At 33.1% G+C, this 23449-nt stretch overlaps 1 protein-coding gene across 1 annotated transcript; it reads right to left on the reverse strand.

Moving 5' to 3' along the window:
- Positions 1-2275: 2275 nt before the first annotated feature.
- LOC133871946 (protein GLUTAMINE DUMPER 2) lies at positions 2276-3029 on the reverse strand. The gene has a single exon (XM_062309420.1). The coding sequence runs from the start codon at positions 2953-2955 to the stop codon at positions 2470-2472; it is 486 nt and encodes a 161-aa protein (XP_062165404.1). The 5' UTR covers positions 2956-3029; the 3' UTR covers positions 2276-2469.
- Between the last annotated feature and the right edge of the window lie 20420 nt (positions 3030-23449).

Genomic DNA, 23449 nt, shown 5'->3' on the forward strand with positions numbered 1-23449 from the left:
CTATTTTGATCATTTTTTATATCATTTCAATAATCTTTTAATACTATTCAAATAAAAAAAATTTACTACAATATAAAACTTTTTCACTTTTTTATATAAATTCTTTTTATTTTATATCACATCTATCACTTTTTACCAACTCAAAATTTTTTTTCTCACTATTCTGTTTTGTACACCGACTCGTCAAACATACCCAACGTACATAGCCGCAAACGTGGATTTATGCCTTCAGCTGAATCAAATAGAAGAACTGGGTGCATTTACTAATATATGAAGAAACAAGCAAGATTGAAAAAAAAAAAAGCATCTCTTTATCTACTAATGAAAAAAGAAAAAAAAAAAGCAAGATTGGGAGATAAAACTCCAAAAGCAGTATGCATATGCAAAGAAAGAAATCACGTACGTACACTTGGCATTCATTAATTTGTCTTAAAAAGGAGAAAAAACAAAGAAAGAAAGAAATAAAGAATGGATTCATTGTTCCAAAGATCGTACAAATTAAAGCAAGGTTCTTCATTTTCTTTTTATTTTTCGGGCTACTTTTATCGATCCCCTCGATCGTACAAATTTTTTTTTTTAGCATTTTTCTTAAGAAGATAATATATATAATTATACAAGCGAAGAAAAAAGAAGAAGATGCATTCTCTGCCTGCCGCGTCTCTCTCTCTCTCTCTCTCTCACTCTCTCGCTCCCCCTTATATATATTTTTTATTGTAATTCTTTTAATAGATTCTCTAGTATTTCATAAATGCGCATAAAAAGATACGTACGTCAATTATTATTGCATTGTGGTTGAATTCTTTTGGCCATGATTCATGATTCATGAACATGAATTTGGCTGATCGAGGATGATCGAACTGGGAAGAGAATAGAAGCATGTATAATTGGGTAAGAATTCACCATCATTTTAATTTATTGGGTGGCTCGCTCGCTCGCTGTTTGAAGCATAATGAGGCACTGTTTCGAAACATTGTTGTAAATTAGGGCAATCTTTTGCAATGTACATGCACCACGCAATGAAAGTCCAACGTTAATCCTAGCCCATAAATTTTGTAGTGGCTATTATATGTGTCATCCTCATCACCATGCATGCTTAATTTTGTGTGTACACATATATACAACTCAAAACAAGGGAATCCTCATTGCAGTGCACCATTCTCAAAACATACGCTTTTTTAATTTGCTTGGCTACCTAAAAAGAATAATAATAATATTTTGCTAGGCCAAGAATTAAAGACTCGTTTCCTTTCTACCTAACAAAAACGACATGGCAAAAAACAATTAAACAGTGAAGGTGATCTATCCAAAATAATATCCAGCAGTTCATCCACCTGCGAATTATTTGTAATTTAAATAGTAAATGTAAAACAATTTTTTTTTTTTTTTTTTTTAAGATTCATCTATCCAAATAATATGGGGCCAACTTCTTCACCAACATGCTTAGCCTTATAGGAAATATTATATTTACTGTTTAGATTACTAGAATCCAAATAACAAATTACTGAAATCTAGATTGAACACGGACACTATTGTACATTCAGTTGTTATTTTGTTGTCTTAATCCGAACAGGCAATTTTTATAAAACTTATCACCTGCTCAAACATGTAGGCATCGGAAGAACTCTTATATTTAGTATCCCGCTCCAGATAAGATCATAAGAACTGACTGAAATCTAGATTAATTGAAGATAGGGGAAGGAACTCTTTATATTTAGTATCCCGATCCAGATAAGATCATAAGAAATTAAATGACTGAAATCTAGATTGAAGATGGGAATAGGAAGGGTGATGTTGTAATTGGAACATGCTGTTGTACAATGAAGACTGTGGATTAGTCGGCACACAGTGACCAAGGTCCAACAACAGAGAATGGCATTAACTCAGCAGATCGAGTAAACAACAGAGAAAACAAAAACCCATAAATGTGTAAATAATTAAAAACAAAATTCGAACCAAATTATTAAAGCCTGTTTAACAGCTGTGAGCAACCTGAGCAGCTTCGCGACGCCGCATCAGGCACACCTACAGACCTATGCCCTGGCTAGCCTTACACGTGCGTCTTCACACGCGATCCCGTTCCCCCACGTAACCGGTGTTCTTCTGACTTCCTTGCAGAAACCGGATAATGTCAAATTTCACGTACCTTTGATCTTTCTTTTACTCCTTTCTGGATTTTCCCAAAACCACCATGAAGAAAACTCAAGGAGAGAGAGAGAGAGAGACAGAGAGAGACATATATAAAATCCGGAAATGTTAGAAAGAAAAGGCTATAAAATTATGAAGAGTTGGGCACTTCTTCCATTTGATCTCAAACATATTTACATTTCCCGATGACAAAGAAAAGGAAAGAAAAAGGAAACCAAGCAAACATGCAAGCTCATAGATTTGTAGCATGAGCTCCCACAAGACGCAATTAAACCTAGCTATCTAGAACCAGAAAACTACAATAGTCTAAAGGAATTAAAGAGATCAATGGGTCTGATCAGCAGAGGTCTCACGGTCCTCTCTGTTCTCAATTTGTGGTACGTCAACATCAGTACCACCACCTTGCGGGTTCGGAACCTGCGCCTTTTCGTTCTTTTCTCTCCCGCAACTGCTACAACTGTCTCCAAAAGAAGACGACCGACTAGACATGGGGGTGGCCAAGAACGTCGGCTTCGCATCGCCAGCCATAATCACCAAGATTTTCTCTTCAAACACAGGTCGGGGCTTCTGGGCATCGTCGTCGGTCTTCCCCTCGCCGGCCTCGAGGTCTCTCTCTGCGGAGCCGTCTTCCTCAAGATACCCGGAGAGCCTCCAATAGGAGCATGCAAGGATTAGCAGAGCAAAAGCAATGAGACCCAACATGGCTGCCAAGCCACCGAACAAGTACGGAACCGGGGAATGCCACGGCGAGTGCGGCTGGGCCGCCATGGGGGACTTGGCGGTTACGTTGAAAGGCTCTCTGGCAGCCATTGAAGGATCGGAGATGGGGAAGAAAGAGGAGAGAGGATGCGGAGGAAAGGGTGTTGGGTTACTGGGTTGAGAATTGGGAGATGTGGGAGTTTTATAGAGGAAAGAGCGTGGATGACTGAATGGTGGGGTGGATTTGTTTTTGGTGATTAATGTCGTCATAATGCATGAAGTGGGACCAGATAGAGGGACCCGCTGAGTTCCCTAATGGCGTAAGAGGGAATGGAATCCTGGGATGTTTGGCAGGAAAGAAAGAGAAAAAGAAAAAAACAGCAGGAAAGAAAGAGAAAAAGAGAAAAGGAAAAAGGAAAAAGACTATTAAGTTTTAGGAACAGCTCATTCTTACTGCTTCCTTGTCCCACCACACAAATGCTGTAACTTGTAGGTTTTAATGGGAGATTAATGGGAGAGGTGGTGGTGTCATTGAGGGGTTTGATTGCTCTAATAGATTAATGGGATTTTCGTGTGTTTTTTTTTGTGTTGGCTAAGAACATGATAGAATTGAGAATAGAATAAAGGAGGCCACAGGAATGGTTTCTCTCATTCCATCATTACCTTGTGACGTTATCTAAATTGGGCCATGCTATATGACCATATGTAATTAGGAATGTTCCGTCTGCATTTCATCAACAATAATTAGATGGGTCCATATAAATTTATTGTCATGTCTCCTATGACTTCAGTATAATCTTTATCATGTGTATATAAGTTGTTGAACACATTATCCTTTAAAGTCAGTTTTCAAAGGTTAGTTCTACTCAAAGTTTACATTATTTGTTATCAAAACTAGTCACGACGTCGAGTTTAGGATCGGATGCAGTTCGTCGAGTATGGGATCGAATAGATTGCAGTTTTGTAATAAAGTTATGAGAGAAAAGCTGCTATTGGGTCGGTGTCTATAGAATAGACCGTCGTTAATGTCGACTATTTTGTAAACAGATGCAACTTTGGTTGAATCTGCCGTTGGATTGGGTGGGAGCAATTAAGAATGACTTCAACAACGATGATGATTTACTAGTCAACTTTGATGATAGTACTATCAATATCGATCGGAAAAAGTATACAAAGCCCTCTCGAATTACCATTCAATTTGTGTTTTTTCAAACTTTGAATTGAAACATTTTCCTTCCAAAATATTAGGAAATTGTAATGTACCAATTTTATTTCACAAGAAGAAAAAAATAGCCCTAGAAATTTAGAAAGAAAAAAAAAAATAGAGAAAGAAAGAAGAAAAAGGAAGAAAGAGAAAAAGAAAAGAAAAAGGTTCTTAGACTAGCTACTAGTAATTTGCCATACCAAACATGTATTACTTGCACTTGGATTTCTATAATACACCATATTTGTCTCATTATATATATATAAATCATTTCGATGTGTATGTTGTAATTGAATTGAAATCAATAAAAGGTGTACTCATTTGCGCTTTGTGAATTATAAGTTTAGATCATTATAACTAATTAATTAAATTGAGAAATGCTAATTTCTTGTATTCTTCTTTCGCTCGTCTCATTTTCATCTTTATTTCTCTAATAAACGAGATTAATCTATATATATATATATTGATTCATAGAATTCTTTGATTTCATTTGTAAATCTCAAAATTAACTAAAACTAAGGCCACATTAGCATGCCCCAATTTTCAAGATTAAACAGTGATTACGAACTTTAATTTCATCTTTATATGATACACTAATTAACTAATTAATTATTTCGCTCAATTTTAATTTTAATTTATTTATTTTATGATACTCCAACCAAGCAAACATGATTGATTATGTGTGGGCCGGGATTAGTAACAACTTTTTTTTTTTCTTTTTTTGTTAAGTAATAAAAAACATTTAGATTCTCTTTATAGAAAATGTCATGAAAGTTCACGTGTAGGGAACGTATGATATTGGTAGCCACTAGCCACCGCTAGTTGTAATTGCAACGGAAAACGGAAAAGCCAAACAACCGGCCTATTTTAAAATATGCATACTTTCAATGTAAAGCAGTGGGGCCACATCGATCACGACCGATATCGAACCGTTCAAATTAAAGCGGTTAACTTTTAGCAAAGAAAACGTGATTCCTACAATCAACGTACGTACCCTGATCTCGGCCATGCCAATGCCATATACGCTGAAACGGTTCCAATCTTCAAAAAAAAAGCTGCAAAAAGAGTCAGGTGGTTGCTTCAGTCGACGTTAATTGGGGGACCATGACAAGCTCATGGTGCCGCGCTGTAGAAAATACAGCATGAAAACGGTGATCCATGAGCGCACGAAAATTAAACGCCTTTGTTTTTATATTATTATTTTTCCTTTTTTGGGAGCTAGCATATCCGTAGTCCGTACGTTACAAGCATACAATATGGTTACAAAGAAACAGATCGATAAAGGTGGTTCGGCATTGTTCATATGTACGTGTACATGCATATATAATTTATAATTAAAAATAATAATATTCACTATATCTTTAAAACAAGATAGGATTGTAATTTATATCTCCTAGTACTCCAGTTATATATTGAGAAGTTAAAGAGCGTAGCTAAATAGAGTGGGTAGTTTATAAAGATAATCATAACTGTTAAGTCTTATATTGATTCCTTACTACGTAATCAGACAATAAAGCTTTGGAGCAATAGTGCATGTACGTGTCTAACATTTTTTTTTTTTTTTGTTTTTTGGATTGTTATATATATATATATATATTGTATTAGAGCAACCTAATAACGATGTGTAGTGTTAGAATACGTACCGTATGACATAGACCGATCAGGATGTTAGGAATTTAAAAGAGATTTAAAAAGGGTGAGTTAAAAATTGTAACACCTCAATTTCACGTTAAAAAATGTAAAGTGAAAAGATAATTGTAAAGATAATTAAGTTAGACATTGAAAATCCTCATTATTTGGAATTTGAAAATCCTCAATTTTTTTTTTTTTTTTTTTTTGAGACATGGAATCTAACCATCTTAGACTAACTGCAAATGCAAATTCAAATATAAATAAATAAATTCAAAGTGTGACTCAATTTGACTTCATAATTACGTTCAAACAATAATTATCACAAGTCAATAAATAATAAATTAAAAAAAAAAAAAAAAAAAAAAAAAAAAAAAAAAGAGAGGAAAAACGAGATATTTAGGTTTACTATTTAACTTGGGACGTACGACGATGTTGTGAAACCTGACAGCAGGGGGAATTTGAGGGAGGAAGTGGTCACTAGTAAAACAAAACTCAATCAACAACGAAGGGTGGACTGTGGGACCCCGTAGTAAAAATGGGCCCCCACCACTAGAGTATGCCTTGCCTGCCATTACAAACCCCATACCCCAGTCAGGCAAATGCATTTACGCAATTAGAGCTTGCGTGGAAAGCCAATCAAGCAAACTACCAGCTTTTTAATTACAAACCGGGGGTAAATGGTGGAGGTTGTGAGAGGGCCCCATCGCCCAACCGCTTCGTTCGTGCGTGCGCGCGGGTCCCGCCCGTCAAACACCGTCAGCTTCCACCACCCGACGTACACGCCAAGGACAATCCGATATTGGATATTCCCATCCCAATGACCTCCGACTACAAAAAACTACTCGCGCACTAACCTTAAAGAGAACTGGTGTACGAGGCAGAAACTCTTCCTTCTATAAAATTGCTTTAATTGGTTTGTATATATTATTGGGATTTAAAGTTGTATATGATGTTAATATTAACCTGCCTTTTAAAAAAAATTAAATAATATAATATTATGTTAAATTATTATTTATTTATCTTAAAAAGTTAAACACGTGAAATTTTTAATTAAAATGCGAGGTGAATGACGAAGGCAAAATGTTTAAATTTATGATTTTTGCTTTGATACCATGTTAAATCAATATTTATCCTAAAAGTTTAATTAAGCTGATAGACAGCCATGAATGAATTTATGATCCGTTTGAATTTACGATTTCAATAATAATGATTTGAAAACGTGATTTTTAAAAATCGCAGTTTACCTTTTAAAATTGTGCGTTTTAAAAAAAAACCCAATTGTCTGCAATTTGAAAAAGCAGAAATTTTGCAAAAACCCAATCTCAAACGATTCATATTCTGTAATTTGGTTTAAAATCGTAGTTTTTGTTTATAAAATCGCAATGCCGAACGCATAATTAATTATTTAATTTATATTATAACACATCATGTGTACGGTTAGGTGCATCAAATTTAAATCTTAACTATGAAATATATATTATACACTTAAAATGAAATGGAGAGGATCCTAATTGTCCGATCTTATGGGAGCATGTTCTCACAATAGCTGTATCCATATTATATATATATATATATATATATATATATTGTTGACCTTTTATGTAATTAGCTTGTCCACTAAGATCTTATCCTATTACTATATAGGACCATTTTAGGGGGTTAAAAAAATGGAGGAGAAAATAATTGTGACAAACAAATCCAAACCAAATCCCACTCTCTTGATTAATAAATGAAGATTAAGTTAACCAAACGTATCTCCCTTTTACAAATTTTCCTAATAGGTTAGAACTTCTTTTGCTTTGCTAGCTCAATTATTGTGCATGTTGTACTTTATCTCACATTTGGCATTAGTCTTTACAATGGTCTCCGTTAGTTATCATAATAAATTAATGGGTTCTCTTTAGTGGCCTATAGCTAGATCGAAACTCAAAACTACGTACCCATGTTTTGCTGACAACTGGGACGGATTTGTCTTTATATATGTATATATATTCTCTTCCCATCGAGTAATGCCATTTAACAGATAATATGTTAAGGGATATGAAATGAGTATAATGAATAACATTACTCTTCTCGATCTTTCCTGCCTCTAGTTCTCAATCTTTTCTCTCTTTGTGTTTTGCTGAATGTATAATATGAATGATGAATCCACTCATTATGTCTCTTAGTTCTGTAAAGTATATAATAAAAGTTTCCTTCGTTTCATCGTGAAGATGCTTAAGATTATAAAACACTTTGGTTAAAACGATAGCTCGATCATGATCGATGCTAGCTACAAAACAAACAAAAATATGTCTTTATAATCTCCTTTTTTAAGTGCATGCGCAATTGGCTTAGCCAAATAAAAAAAGGGAACAATTTAAAGGACATGTTCTTTTAGTTTGTCGGCAACCCTAGCTAGTATATATGTGCTAGCTCACAAGAAATTCATGTTGAAATTTAAGGGCACGTTTGGGTAACAATTATTTTCTTTGGATTGTTTTGTTTTTTAATTAAAATTCTACTTAAGTTTTATATGTTTTTTTTTTTTTTTTTAATTTTATCTTAAGTTCTCTAAATTAAACCATTCAAATATAACTTTAAAAAATAAATTTTCGCAATATTCATAATTTTAAATATAATAAAATATAATAAAAAAAAATCCCACACCCAAACAATTACTAAACAATTTAAAAAGTATTTGCAACGAAAAAATAATTAGGCAACAAGCCCATACGTACCAACTTTCCCCCCCAATCAATCTGCATGATAGTACGTGACGTATCTTCTAACCTATAGAATTATCAGTTCTGAAACAACTAACCATATAAATAATTTTAAAATATATAAAAAAAGAAAATAACATCAAAGAAGAGTAATTATCTTAAAAGTAAGCATTGGAATTCTACTAATTAATTATGTATTGGTAGATGGAACCTAGACTGACGTCATAAAATTATTACTTTATATAAGTGGGATTGCCACTGCCTTCTTTTTTTTTTTCCTTTTTTTAAAGTTTTTCTTTGCTTAAGAAATTGATTTCGGAAGTGGGGTTGACATAACTTCTCTTTGCTTTTGAAAATGATCACTACTATTAGGACATTTCTATATCTTAAAGGTTTAAATTAATGAATAATAATGCAATAATTAGTAATCTCAATACATTAGTGGTCATGACGTACTCATCTTATAATTAATATATCAATAAAGTTTTGTTGTGGATAAGGCACTTATTATGGGCTACTTTTTTTTTTTTTTTTTACCACTTTCACCAAAGGCAATGCATGTATGCTTAAACTCCAACCAAATAGTAGGGGCCAGCTATAAAACTAATTAAATAGAAACACCATAAAATTAATGTAAAGAAAATGGGATGGATCGAGGGGTGATATGAATACAAAACAGAACGTGTGGAAGATTACTTAGTATATATCATTTTAATTAGCTAGCTAGGTGCAAACTTTTAAATCAATAAAAAATCTCCTTGAATTCACAAAGAAAAAGAAAATCTAGGTGCATAAGAAAATAGGAAAGATCTCAAAGAGATTTCAAATAATTGAATTATGATTTTCTCTTTAATTAAGCTTGTTTATTGACCCTATACAAACTGAGCTGCCATAATAAAATTCTTAATTCACCCTGGCCTATTAGAAAGTTTCCTCCTAGAACTTCCCTTTGTAGCTAAAATCCTATAGTTAATTAAAAATAAGAAAATAAAATCATAAAAAAAGAAAAAGTTAACCGAAAATTTTCCCTACGTCAATCATATATGATTACATATTTCCCACTAAGAAATAGTACTACATGTACTTAAATTTTTACAAATTGAGCCTTACTAAGATGATGTGGAGCCTATTCGTTGGTGCTCATATCATTTCTTTTTATTAATTGTTTTGATCATCTCTAATGAATAAACTCTACATCAATTAATAAGACTCTCTTTATAAAAATTTAAATACATGTAGCATTTCTCTTTTCTATGCACTTACACACAAACATCACGTATTAGAGGCTTTTAGTTAAGATTTGGAGTTTTACATAAATTATTTCCAATTTGATCGATATTTGTGATCCGGTGAAAGTGCTTAAAGAATCTTTCAGTATTCTCAGCTGTTTTTATGCATGCCGGCCGTTTTACATCCACAAGGCGTCCTAATTGAAAGACATATATATACCAATTTGTCGAGCCTAAAAAGTTGTAGGCATGGATGGTAATTAAAGATATATACTTTGGGGAGGACTGAGGAGTACGTACTACAGATAAGGAATAAATTAAAAAGAAAAAAGTTGGGAAGGAACAAATTATATATAAAGCCCTAAAAGGAACTCATTACTCATATAATGTAAAAAAGCAACTCATATCATGAAGAAAAGCAACTCCCTGAAGTAGCAAATACTTTGGATTCGCTAGCTTGTCACTCAGACGAGGGTGCGTGCATGTACTCTCGGCATGTGATTCGATCGCTAGTCACTCAGACCCATGGATGATGAAAACTAACAGCGAAAGGCATGGCATGATCAAGAGCATCGTTTAGCTAGCTAGCTAGCTAGCTAGCTACGGAAGATGCTAGGAGGTCGTTTGATCTTCACTCGCTAATATTAGGTGCCATGGGATGGGCAGTGATTGACACTTATATTCATCGATGTCGATCGACAATTTTAGGGTCATAAATTTGATGGAGACTAGCTAGTGTCATGTCGCTCCAGTAATGCTTTTTAGTTGATTTTTTGAATTTTTGGTTCTAACGTGACATAAAAATAAAATTTGTTTTTGAGTGCTTTGTGTTAAATAATTAAGTTTGTTGTTGATAATATTTGATCGTTGGCATCAAAGTGAATAATGATAAGAAGGTGGAACAATAAATCAATTTGTGGTGACTAGTGACCATTTTCTTATCCGGGAGTTTGCTTTCATACTTATTTATTTATTTATTATGAATTAAACTTTTTATAAAGCAAACACTCTCAAGTACAAATCACTCCAATTAATAAATATTTGGATGCACTTCCATCAACAAAGATACAACACAAAATATAACTTTGTTATGAGAGAGATCGAGCTGATTTTACCTCATAAGCATCTAATTCTAATTTCCCTTTATTTTTCATATAACATTATTCGAGATGCTCTTAAAATAGCCAATTAGTGGGCTTATTTTGGAAGAACGGACGAAATGTTAGATTACTGTAAAGCCAAACAACTATTTTAGTGATCAGAACGAAGCAAGGGAATTCATCATAATGGTGGGCTGCCACTGGTAATCATAATTTCGTTGTCGAATATCTTTCCCTAAGCATATTTTGTCAATCAAATGGCTTTTCAACATCAACCCCAGAGAATGTTCTTGCTTCATCACATGGAAATAGCAAGGCCTATCTTCTTCACTGAATAATATTGGAGGTCCCATTTTTGTAGTACTTTTTCATCCTATTTCCAATATGATTAGGGAATCAAAGGTTAATTGAACAACCTCAAAATTGACACAAATCAAGATGTGGCGAAAGGTTTGGTTGTTTTTCCAGAGAATAAAGAATACCTGAACGTATATAGTATATACCTACGGTTCGGTATTTGTAATAATTTCATGTACGTTTAAATGTGTGGGAGGTTTATAGTTTTATACATTCTTTGGGCGCATACCCAAAGTAAAGATATATGAAAATCTGTCTTCTCTGAGTGTCCCATCACTGCTTTGCATGTTTCTCCAAGAATATTTGCCTAAAAATAATCTCAAATTCTGCAACAAACGCAACCGGCCCCTTTGTTTTATCTTTCACATGGTGGAAGCATGGAAGAGTTAAGCACAATATTGTTCCCTCCATGTGCAGATATATGATATAGGACAAATGGATTACTTTCACCTTCGACCTTATTCAAGGGATAAGAAAGATAAGAACCCTAAAAATGTGGATAAGGTGGCCTTAATTTTTTTTTTTTATGTTCCTTCAACCCGAGTTGAGATCCTGTGCTAGTAGATTAATCAAAGTACCCTTTTTTTTTAACGATTAATCACAGTACCTAAATTCATATTGCAAGAAGCATTCCTAGTAGAGTCAAGGGATTCCAATGTCGGAATTAAGTTTCGAAGCTTCAAACTGTAAGGATCTAGGGTTTATTTGTAAGCCCCAATTGAGAGAAGAGAGGATTTTCGTGAGAGAAGGAAGAGAAATGAGCTGAAAAATGCATTAAGCCAATTTTTACCCAAACCTGTCCAGGTAGGTTAATAAGTCGTCTGGACACAGCAAAGTGAAATGTGCATCCTGACTCTCGGGCTGCACTGTCCGGACACCAAAATGTCCCGTCCGAAAGTGCATGAAGAAGTGAACTCTCTGGCCAAGCTATCTAGACATGCATTGAACCTTGAACTTACTGACTAACTCATTCGGACATGGCAGCAAACAGGATCCTACTAACTAACCCGTTCGGATACAAACCCATAATTTCCTACTTAAACTATTTTTAAGTGTTCTTTTTCTATAACTTTCTTGATTTCTCACTTAATTAATATAATTTTTATTTTAAATCACTAAATTAATATCTTGGACCTTACACTGCAGGTAGCTATACAAGACCAAGTGTAATTTTCTGATTTATAAACAAGTCACTAGTGAAAAATATTTGATTTTTTATAACATCCAATGGAAATTAATAATCATGTACAAAAAAAAAGTTCTTTCTTTTTATTTTGACATCACATACTCATCTTAAATGAAATATACCAGGTCTTTTAAAGAAACCTCAACTTATATAAAATATTAACATTGTTATTACAAACTTAATATACACATCTAAAGATTGTTCTCAAAAGGTGACACAAACTGCACATCAAAATACTATAGACTGACTACTGTGAGTCAGCCATTCTCAAAAGACTAAGATTTCTTATTTGCTTCAAGCACAAAAATTACGACATGCGTAAAAGTCTTCATCATCTTCCTCATCATCAACATTTGTAAAATTATTATCACAATTTTACATATGGAAGTGTGAATCCACGGCTTAGCAAATTTAAGTATACTAACTATTTTATAATATGAGCCCCTTTTTGAAAAAAACATCTAATTACCAATGTTTATAATAAAAGCGCTTTTAATACACAGAGTTTTCAAAAAGGAGTTTGCCACCAAAATGTCACAACTGTTAAAATAACCACTTGAATAGGGAAGTTTGTATATATACATATATAAAAACCTCATATTTTTCTTCGCATTTTCTTTATAATATACATATAATTCCGTATCCCATAATACGGGGCATTGAAACAATTCATATTATAATAATGGAAACAACAGTTTAAAACATTAGATTTCATATCTCTTGCTTTACATGTAGTAACATGTCAAAGTCATTATTCACATCCTTTTATCTTTTTACATGTCTCATTTTTTTTTTTCCCTTTTTCACATTGATAAGTTTATCCATACTCTGTCTTAACAACTAGAGTTTGCTAAGTGTATTCCATTACTTAACCACTAGGTTGTTAAGCAACCTTATTTCCCTCTTCCTAACATCATGGTGTTATACGTATAAACGCCCCTAACCGTTGGACTTTCACATGCATTCTTGTCACATACTTTACCATTCTCTCCGTATACGGTATCATTTTTTGCAAAACTTGCTTTTCTTCCAAAACTCAATATTTTCATAAAAAAATGTCATTCAAAATCACATTTTCCTTTTACCACACATATAAAAAATTCAAAATACATTCATACTTATTACAAAATATCAAGACTCAAGGAAATCATATATAATATGCTTTTGTATAATAATGCAGGGTCAAAACACTTATATATGAACCACTACAATGCATATAATGAGAAAATAATTTAGGGAAGCATAAGGTCAAACATTAAATTGTAATAACAAAACTTAAATTGTCAAGTGGTTTTTCATCAGTGCCCTATATATGGATCTTATTTAAAATCTTAACATAATAAAATAAACATGTGAATGCATATATATGCCCCTAATAGCCCAATGAGAATTGTTTAGTGTCATTCTCTTTCACATATTTTGTAATGCTTTTTTGCAAATCTACCATTTAATTTGTGAAACCCAAATGTCTTATAGATTTAATGGTAAATTTGCACATCTCTTATACGGAAATAAATAAAAAATATACAAGAGAACGAAACCAAACATTTCTTTAACGTAAATGATCACCCCGGCGTGCAAAATCAAAACTGCTTCCGGGTGGGGGTGGTTCCCTAAGGAAATGAGTACGTTTTGTTAAAAATGATTTTTCCATATATATATATCAACCGTTTCTTGAAAAATATATATATATATATATATATATATATATATATATATATATATATATATATATATATATATATATATATATCAAACAACTCATGCAGAGGCCTCCATGCTAACATCTTGATCGATTAGAAACTGTAGACTTCCAAATTTTTGCCCGTTGGAAAATTCACTGAAAGCAGCCGTCCAAGGCTCCCACCCACAGAAATTACCTCAATATCCCCTCTCCCTTTCTCTAGATCGACATGATGATGAATGATGGATCATTGATCTCCAACAAAAAAAAAACAGTACGTACTGAAAAGGCAATGGAATAATAAGGCAGGGAGCACCAAACAAGCTAAGAAAAAACAAGGACTGGTATGTCGTATTAGACTGCATGATAGACGGAAGATATGATATGTGTGGAAGATGAGTCAGTAATCAGTAGTAGTAGTGACTGAAAAAGAGAAGAAAATCGAAAGGAGTCTCAGCACTTGTGTCCCCATGGGAGGACAGATGGTATACAAATTGGGAGCTGAGGACACGGGCGCACCAAGACGATAACCCTGGCCCCGCCACGATGAATCCAATTGCCCTCATCCTCGCATTTCTCCCACCAATCGCTCTCCCCCCCTACCACCCTGGCCGCCTGACTTGTTTCTATCAAAACAAACCTCTCTCTCACCCAGTAAAACAAAGCCCTGCCACTACATATCTGTCCCTTTCCTTTCTTTCGTTTCTTTTTTATGTTTTTATTTTATCCTTTAGGGTCCATTTGGGTTTGCGATTTCAAAAAGTGCGATTTAAAATAACGATTTTAAAATGTGCGATTTGAAAAAAGTGATTTTTAAAAACGCAGTTAAGCGTTTGGTAAAATCGCAGTTTGACCTTTAAAATCGCGAATTTACCTTTAAAATTCTACGTTTTCAAAAAAGTACCATCTTATCTGCGATTTGAAAAAGCAGATTTTCTGCGTTTTCAAATCGCAATTTTTAAAAACGCAGTTCTCAAACGATCTATGTTCTGTGATTTGGTTTAAAATCACACTTGTTATCTACGAAATCGCAATCCCAAACGCACCCTTAATTTCCATGTGACGGAAGAGAATTAATTTGCAGTAGTTTTCTTAAATTTAAAGAACTAAGTTATTTTTTTGAGAAAAATACAATTTAGACTCTAAAACTATCACTCTTTTTTTCGATGGCCCCCTAAACTATCAAAGTTTGCACTCTGGTCCTCCAAACTACTAAAACCTTTGAAAAATGTTAATTTTGACGAAATATCCCCATAATACTCCTGCTACGTGTCATTTTTCAGTTAAAAAAATAATAAAAATATTAAAAAAAAATTAATTTTTTTTAAAAAATTTTAAAAAAGTTTTTTATTTTTTATTTTTTATTTTTTTTTAAAAACAAAATTTTATTTCTTATTTTTGTTTTTATTTTTTTATTTTTTGAAAAAAGATGGGTGTTTGAGGTGGCGTTATTTTCCAACCGCGACCCGATCTTCCCGACAACCCTCCGGTCGCCATCCGTTTGCAACCCCGTGATGACGGATTTTTTGTTTGAGTATTCAAATAAACTGTACAAAAGCTTAATTTCTTTATTCTTTTCTTATACCATTTAATTTTATTTTTTTTCTCTAAATATTCTTTCAAATAAATGTTAGAGAAATAAATATGAAAGAAAGAGAAGAGAAACCCTCTTTTTGAATAAAATAATGGTAGGGTCTGGAATCAAAAGTGCTACCCTAGGTATCCCTTGGTTTAGATAACACGGGTATCCTTTGCTGGGAGTTTTCCTTACATTTAGGGAATGAAATGAGATTTAAAGAGTCTATTGCTAATACTCTAACAATAGAGTGAAAAGACAGCTATTGTTAGCGGTTATTGCTTTTAGCCGCTAACCGTAACTGTCTTAGGCGATTAACGGTTATTTAATGCTATAAAATACCACATAACTGCTTTGAAATTTGGACATTTGGGGCCTATTTTTGGGTGTTGCGCCTTCTTTGGACCTCTTTTTTGAACTTATTTTAGATGTCATTTCTTTTGGGCCTTTTTTTTTTTTTTTTTGGTTGAATGTATGGTGTTATTTAAAACCCTTTGCCTACCTCAAAAACCGCTATCCGTCTCGCCCTAGGTGGCTAACTGTTTTTCCAACTGCCTACAAAAAGCGGTTAGGTGGTTAGCAGTTTAAGGTGATTAGTGGTTAGTATGCAGTTATTAACCACTCGCCTTTTTCACCCCTATCTATAACAGCATATTAGACGGTCTTCAACATATATAATTAATACTCTTCTCACTTATTTTATACTGACTAATGTAGCGTGTTTTAAATGACTTTCTATGTTAAAAACTTAAAAAAATACAAAAAGTAAAAAAGAAAAAAAGGCAACTTAAAACACGTAAAATCAGCTGGTATGAAATGAGTGTGATAAATGTTAAAAGAGAGAGTCACCTAAGGAGTAAGGAGTCCATCGAAAAAGTACATTAATATACATATCTAAACGTCACTCCAATCCTAAAAGCTTTAGCTAATGAGTTTGATTGGATCCATTCAGGTATATTAATTATTCACTTTATTTATTTAATTTTAATGTGGAACACGTACAACTAGATCTCACACGTACACTCACAAAAATAAATAGATATAACGAGTAGCATTATTCTTTCTTAGAACGTCATTTGTCAGCCCATAATTAATCACAGCCAAAAGATTTTAGTACCCCAGCCAATACTAAACAAATAGTCTCGCTCACTGATTGACCAAATTTTAAACTTGAAACATGATGTCGGAAAGCACATCGTCTTGAATGGGAATATAACCAAATTGAATCATCAAATACAAATAGTCTCGCTCGATCAGTGAGCACAACGCAAGATTGTCGAGACAAATGGTTCATTAATTTTTGGTCAAATAATCTTAAATTTGAGTAAATCAACTGATGATGTTAGCAGCAGTGTGGGCGAATAACGTGATGAAAGCAAGACAGCATTTCGTTGAGTCAATTTTTCGGTGTGGTAGGAGTTCTGAAATAGACCAATTGAGAAACTCGAAAATGGGAATAGAATTAAGCATAACCAATTACGCAGAAGGTTCGATCCATTGATACCAAATCATTAATAAGTTGATTAACCATACATGATGTCCACATCTATCTGACCTAGCAGCAAAATAAAAGATGATAGACCTCCATATAATTGAAAACGCAACACATACAATGATTAAATGAGTAATGCTAGATCTACGCCTTTTTACAATTTTTATATGAACTTGCTTATATACATATGTTGATTGGAGCAAAATATCAACTACTTAAAAAAAGAGAAAAATTAACACCGTTAATTACATGCCGACACATATATATCAGCAGGTTGTAAAAGAGCTTAGGGAAAACTTTACTTACTCTCTTGAATTGTCATCTATTTTGCAATGTTCTCCCTAACGTTCAAAATCTCTCAATTTAGTGTATTGAACTTTTATTTTTTTGCGATGTCCCTCATCCGTTAGAATTTTATGTTAAATGGTATGAAATTCCCAAAATGCTTTTTTTTTTTTCTTAAATAAATAAATAAATGCTATGGGTAGATCTAACCCACCCACCTTGTGACCCAATGGAGTGACCATATAATGACCCAGAAAAAAGTGTTTGTCTGCACTATCACCCCAGAATGAGTAATCAATTTGAAGTATCCCTAAAATCACTTATAAAATATAGTTTCACCTAATAAGTAACTAATGTGAGATTTAACACTCAAAAGTTTTTTTTTTTTTTTTTTCTCTATAAACTACCCACTCTATGTGGGCAACTACTCTTCTACTCAATATGAGACAGAGTTGTTATGAACCCACCCGCTGTTGAGTTACCTGTGACCCAACAGTACTGTGACTTGCTGTTGGGTCGCGTTTTTTCTTCTTCATCTTCTTTTTTTTCTTTTTTTTTTCTTTTTTTAAATATTATATATATATATAAGTGAGGGTAAATTTGGATTTTTTAGGGGCATAAATGTCATTTTACTCCTGCTTTTTAATTTAACTTCAAAACCTAATGGAAACGGAACATTAATTGTAAAATGGGTGATAATTAATTCAGAGGATCGAGGTAAGTGAAGTCAAAGAGTTATAAAAGGGCTGTATATCTAACATTTTTCTAACAAAATATGTAGATGAAACACTTCAAACCATGCACATTTAAGTTTTTTCTTTTTTTCTTTTATTTATTTATTTTTTTTTATTTTTAACAAAAAGGCACAATTGAAAATGTTGTTAAATATTTCATTCGTATTTGCACTGTCAGGCACAAACAAAGGTATACATATTTGCGGACCTCGCTACAGCCCTGTTCTTCATTTTTGTCAACTTTCTAAACCTACACCCACTTTTAATTAATCCATCCCCTACCTAGCTGATCGACTAGCTCTCAGGATGAGGAAGGAATTAAATCTGGCTTAGGGTTTTAATTAATTAATTCAATCGAATGCCATGAGGCCTGTAGATGTTTGGAAGCAACGGCTCTTGCAATTAGCGAGGTAGTTTTCACTGTTCCTCTGGAAAAAGAGACATACCGGAGGATTCACCTGTTTGAGTGCTAGCTAGCCGTTGGAGCTGAACAAAAATTAATAAAAAAAATTCGGATATAAACCACACTATATGGGCAGATAATATTCTTATCTCGTATTTACACTTTATGGATGATGGATAGTAGCAACCGCTCGCTTGTCAAGGGCAGGCAGAATCCGCCTCTACTCATATACGGGCGGACCGTTCTTTTGTACTAACGGTTGGACTCTTTTTTTGACTTTTTTTTTTTTTTTTTAAATGTTGACTTGATTTATATGGGCGTGTTCTTTTTTTTAAAGCTTTTTTAGATAGACTTAGTCCAATTTTTGATTTGAATACACTTGTAAATTGTAATAAGAAAATACAAACTAAATTGTAAACACTAGACAGTACAAGTATTTATAAACTGAATTCTAATATGAAAAAAATAACCGATTTATAAATTTTGGGCAATACAAGTATATGGAAAAAAAAAATTACAAAATGCAATTGAATTGAAAATAATATAAATAAATTGACTTCAATTGCCTTAAAATAATGTTCATAGCTAGAATTAAATCTCGAAACTACATTTTTATAAGACAAATGGATAGGCAGAAGCGAGTAATATCTCCCTCCGCCTACTCATGTTCTACTATCTATTTGGATATGAAATCCGTCTATCAGAAATTAGGGTCTGAAAATCCCCATAACTCATACGGGCCTCGGTGAATAGGGTGAATAGTGGATGTGAGCAGATTTTTAACTGCCCACATTAACACCCCGAAAACAGACTGCCAGCCATTTGGTTGTAGGGCACGGTTTCTTTGATGCATCTTTTTATGCAGTTCTGTGGTCCTGTGGATACAAATTGTAGTGATTAGCGTTTGTGCTTAATGTTCTGATTTCTGAATGCCTCCTTTTTTTTCTTTTTCTTTTTTTCAATGCTTTTTTCCACTAGTTGTGTATATTTTAACTTTTGTGGGCTTCAAATTTAGGGCTGGACCGGTGGTGTGAATGGACTACGGAAGGAACTATTCCCTACCGTACCGCTAGCTTTAGACTGCGAAGGCCAACTTTAAGTTGAACATATTTTTGAAAATTGCGTCTTTCTAAAACTATTATGTAATCCCAAGGGGAGACTACATGTGCCTAGTCTAAGGATTTAAACAAAACAAAGCTACCCGTGAATTTGTTCGGACTCGGCTCGTGTGCGACTTGGTTATTAAATAAGCTATTTGTGTATATAAAATTATACTCGATTATTAAACGATACATATCCGTATAAAACTCGGCTTATTCATTTAAAGTTCGCGAACATACTCATAAAAAGGCTCGGCTCGCTTATTAGTTTGACTCGTATATATTTATTAATATACATATTTATTAATAAATATATGCATATATATTGATAAAAATAACTTATTTAGTATATCACTTATTAATTAACAATAATTAATTATTGTTATGCAATATATAATTATTAGTTATATCTATAAGTATCAATATAATATATAATTTAATTATAAAAGATAATTAATATAATTATATCTTATATGATCTAAGAGACTAAGACTCTAAATCTAATAATTAAATATCTAATGATTGTTCAATTAACAATAAATTGTTAATCATATGATATTAATGAAAATCTTGATACTTAATCGTATTATTCAATTAATCATATCATATACAATGACAATGTAATTGGTATAATCCAAAATCAATTGATTAGCATTAAAATCAACAATGTGTTTCTTATAATCACAAATTAAGCATAATTATTAGAATTCATATCATTAGATTATAAATAAATATTTATATTGAGAAACCATAGATCTTTCATAAAATCATCCAAAAAAGGCTTGCTCCGAAAGTACATATGATCATATGTATTATCACTAGAATTAAATGAAATGCTTATGATCTAACAATTTATATGATAGTAAACCTTATGTGATATAACATATTATATCTTTATTATATAATGTAATAATGATATCAACAATACTTATTTTGTATCATTGTATAATTAAGTGTGATCCAAGTTCTAACAATGTACTATGATCTAACAACAATAGCTTGGTGATATGATCTAACAATTTATATGATATTAAATTTCAAGTCATATGACACAATGTATAATGTAATAATCATATGATCACGATATTCTTACAAATATTATTTCATATTTAACACATGAATCACAAAGTCAAATTTATTTACTATACAACAACACTACCAATAGTAAAAACATCAAATTAAGAACACTTTCCTTTCAAGCCTTCAAAACTTTAATTATTATATATGCACCTTCTTTTATCATTTTTTTAATATATTCCACGATATTGATAGTATATTAATTAGCATTATATTATGTTTGGGGGAGCCATTAGAAAGACATTTCAGAAATTATGAATTTTAATTCTAAATGCATGAAACTAATTTAAGTACCAATTAATTATATATAGAAAAATTGACGATGTGCATAGATGATAAATGTTAGATTTAAATCCAAATTTTTAAATCTGTGATTATGTGAATCATCTGAATTATATAAATAGAAGATATCGACATTTCAGAAAATATGTGTCTAGAATCATTTCAGTAATAGATTGGTTTTACTTTTAAATAACTTGTACTGAGTTATGCATTTCTTTAGGGCTCGTTTATGTGTTCGATTTTTTTGTATTATATTCTACTATATTCTACTACGTGAATACCGAGAAAAAACTAATTTGTAAAAAGATGTTTGAATGATTTAGATTTTTAAATTATATTTGAAATATATGTTTGTGAGTTAGTTCTTTTTAAAAATTAGTTCTTTTTTCTTTTTTTTTAATTTCTGTTTTTATTTTTTATTTTTAGTTTTTTCTTCATTTCTTCTTTAAATTTTCGTTTTTTAATTTTTTTTTAGTTTTTATTTTTAATCTTTGAGTTTTAATTTTAGTTTGGTTTTTGCCACTTCTCACGCATGGCAGATAACTAGATAAGTGCAATTACCTCTTTGACGCATCAGGTAAAGCAAAGAAAAAAATATGGTGCAGGCATGCTTTGATAAGTTCGGTCAATGGTTTAATTTTTTCCATAAGAAACTGTTGGATCAGGGAGGTTTTCATCCAATGGTTTCCTTTTGCCACTCTCAACTTAACATTTTGTAAGCACAACACACACAAGCCAAGGCTCCCCTAGGAAAACAAGAAAAGCACTGCATGTCTGGTGAACTATGCATGTGGGAAAGTATTGAGTGTGGGAAGCTTGTATCTATACACTTCGATCTGACAGTCCAGATGAGAAAATGACGCATCAAACGGTTCTTAGTACAAAATGTTTACAAAACTCGTGTAAATATTTCACACAGAGAAAAGGTAATTACTCTGACGTGTTGGAATTCACCTTTCTCGAGCCTTCCACCAACGCCCCATCATTTCTCATTGAGAAATAATTCTTACACTCATTTCTCATTGAGAAATAATTCTTACACTTATTTCTCACAACAGCCTACGTGAAAATGCAATTTTTTATTTTTTTTTTGGAAGAGTGATTGTTGCACTCTTACTGCACAACTTGTGCACTCACACCAGACACAAGGAAGTGAGAACTACAAACTGGGCCCACTTCCTTGTGTTTGGTGTGAGTACAAGAATTGTGCAGCAAGAGTTTTTTGATCATTTCTCTTCTTCTTCTTCTTTTTTTTTTTTTTTTTTTTTTTGTCTTTTCTTGGCTTGAAAACCGGTTGGAGGGAAATGAAATATAATTTCCCCTCCAACTCAGCCCCCCCCCCCCCCCCCCCCCCGGCTCTCTCTCTGAAAACCCTGCGTCGTACAGTCCCACGTACGGTCGTCTCTTCACCGGCTTTTCTCTCGGCGGTCGGCCTCCTCCGTCGTCCAGCGTCCCTCTCTGTCAGATTTTCGCTCTCTCTCCGGCATATTTCCTCTCCGGCAGAGATCACTTGGTGATGGGGGGCCTATTAGACGGATCTCTCGTCTGAGATAGACAGCCGGATTTATACCCTGTAAGTTCTCAAAATCAATATTTTTTTTTCATTTTTTCCAGTCACAATAAGCCATCTCATATGTGAACAACTGAAGATGAAAACGTGAACGAGGGAGGACTAGGGAGCTACTCAGGAAAAAAAAAAAAAAAACTGGGAGTCTAGAAATGGCCGAAGTGCCGAACTTGAGTGAACTGGAAAAGTCGAAGAACTAGAACTAAGATTAAGATTCCAACTCAATGAACTGACGAAGAAGAAGAGGATTAAAGGAAAATTGGATTTTAGAAGAGGGGAGGAAGAGTGGAAGACCGGAGACCTGGAAGACCTGGGAGAAGACTTAAGAAGAGTCTAGAGAGTCAGGGAAAATACAATAGAAAATAGGAGAAATAAAGAGGAGTAGAGGACTAACCGACTAAGGAGAAAAGAGGATTGAAAATGGAAGTTTGGCTTATGCTCTAAGCAAACCAAACTGAGTAATGCTATTTGTTAAATGATTATGCAACTGTCTGGTAATGCTATTTGGCTTTGTTTTGTTGAGGTTGTAGTTTTGGTTTCTTGTTGGAACCGAGATTCCAGTGTTTACTAGAAAGAAAGTTGTACTGACTTTGTTTGGTTAATTCATCCCAAAAAAAATAAATAAATGTTCTGCTGGATAATTTTTGTCATGCTTGCTGCTTAGTTGTTTCTTTTGTAGTTTTGTTTGGTTGTTTGTCTAGAGTAATGTGTTTTGCTTGAGGTTGTCTCCCTTTGTTTCTACAGTTGATTTTTTTTTTGTCAATTAACCATAGGAGGACGTTAATTATGCAAGTAGATTTCTATAATAAATTTGACAATAATTTTCTAAATTAGAATCCCTCATGCAAGTAGATGTATGTATGGTTAGTATTACCATCTAAGCCTATAATGTGCAATTATATTATAATTTTGCTTAAGATCCGGTTTGTGTACGCTGGTAAGACACTTTTCAGATTAGATGTTGGCTTAATTCATCAAAAAAAGATTAGAGG

This window comes from Alnus glutinosa, chromosome 6, assembly GCF_958979055.1.
Source record: "Alnus glutinosa chromosome 6, dhAlnGlut1.1, whole genome shotgun sequence".
NCBI lineage: Eukaryota > Viridiplantae > Streptophyta > Magnoliopsida > Fagales > Betulaceae > Alnus > Alnus glutinosa.

Bases quoted from the DNA above. Each gene is read 5' to 3' on its own strand.
- LOC133871946 (XM_062309420.1), bottom strand. From the start codon at position 2,955: ATGGCTGCCAGAGAGCCTTTCAACGTAACCGCCAAGTCCCCCATGGCG.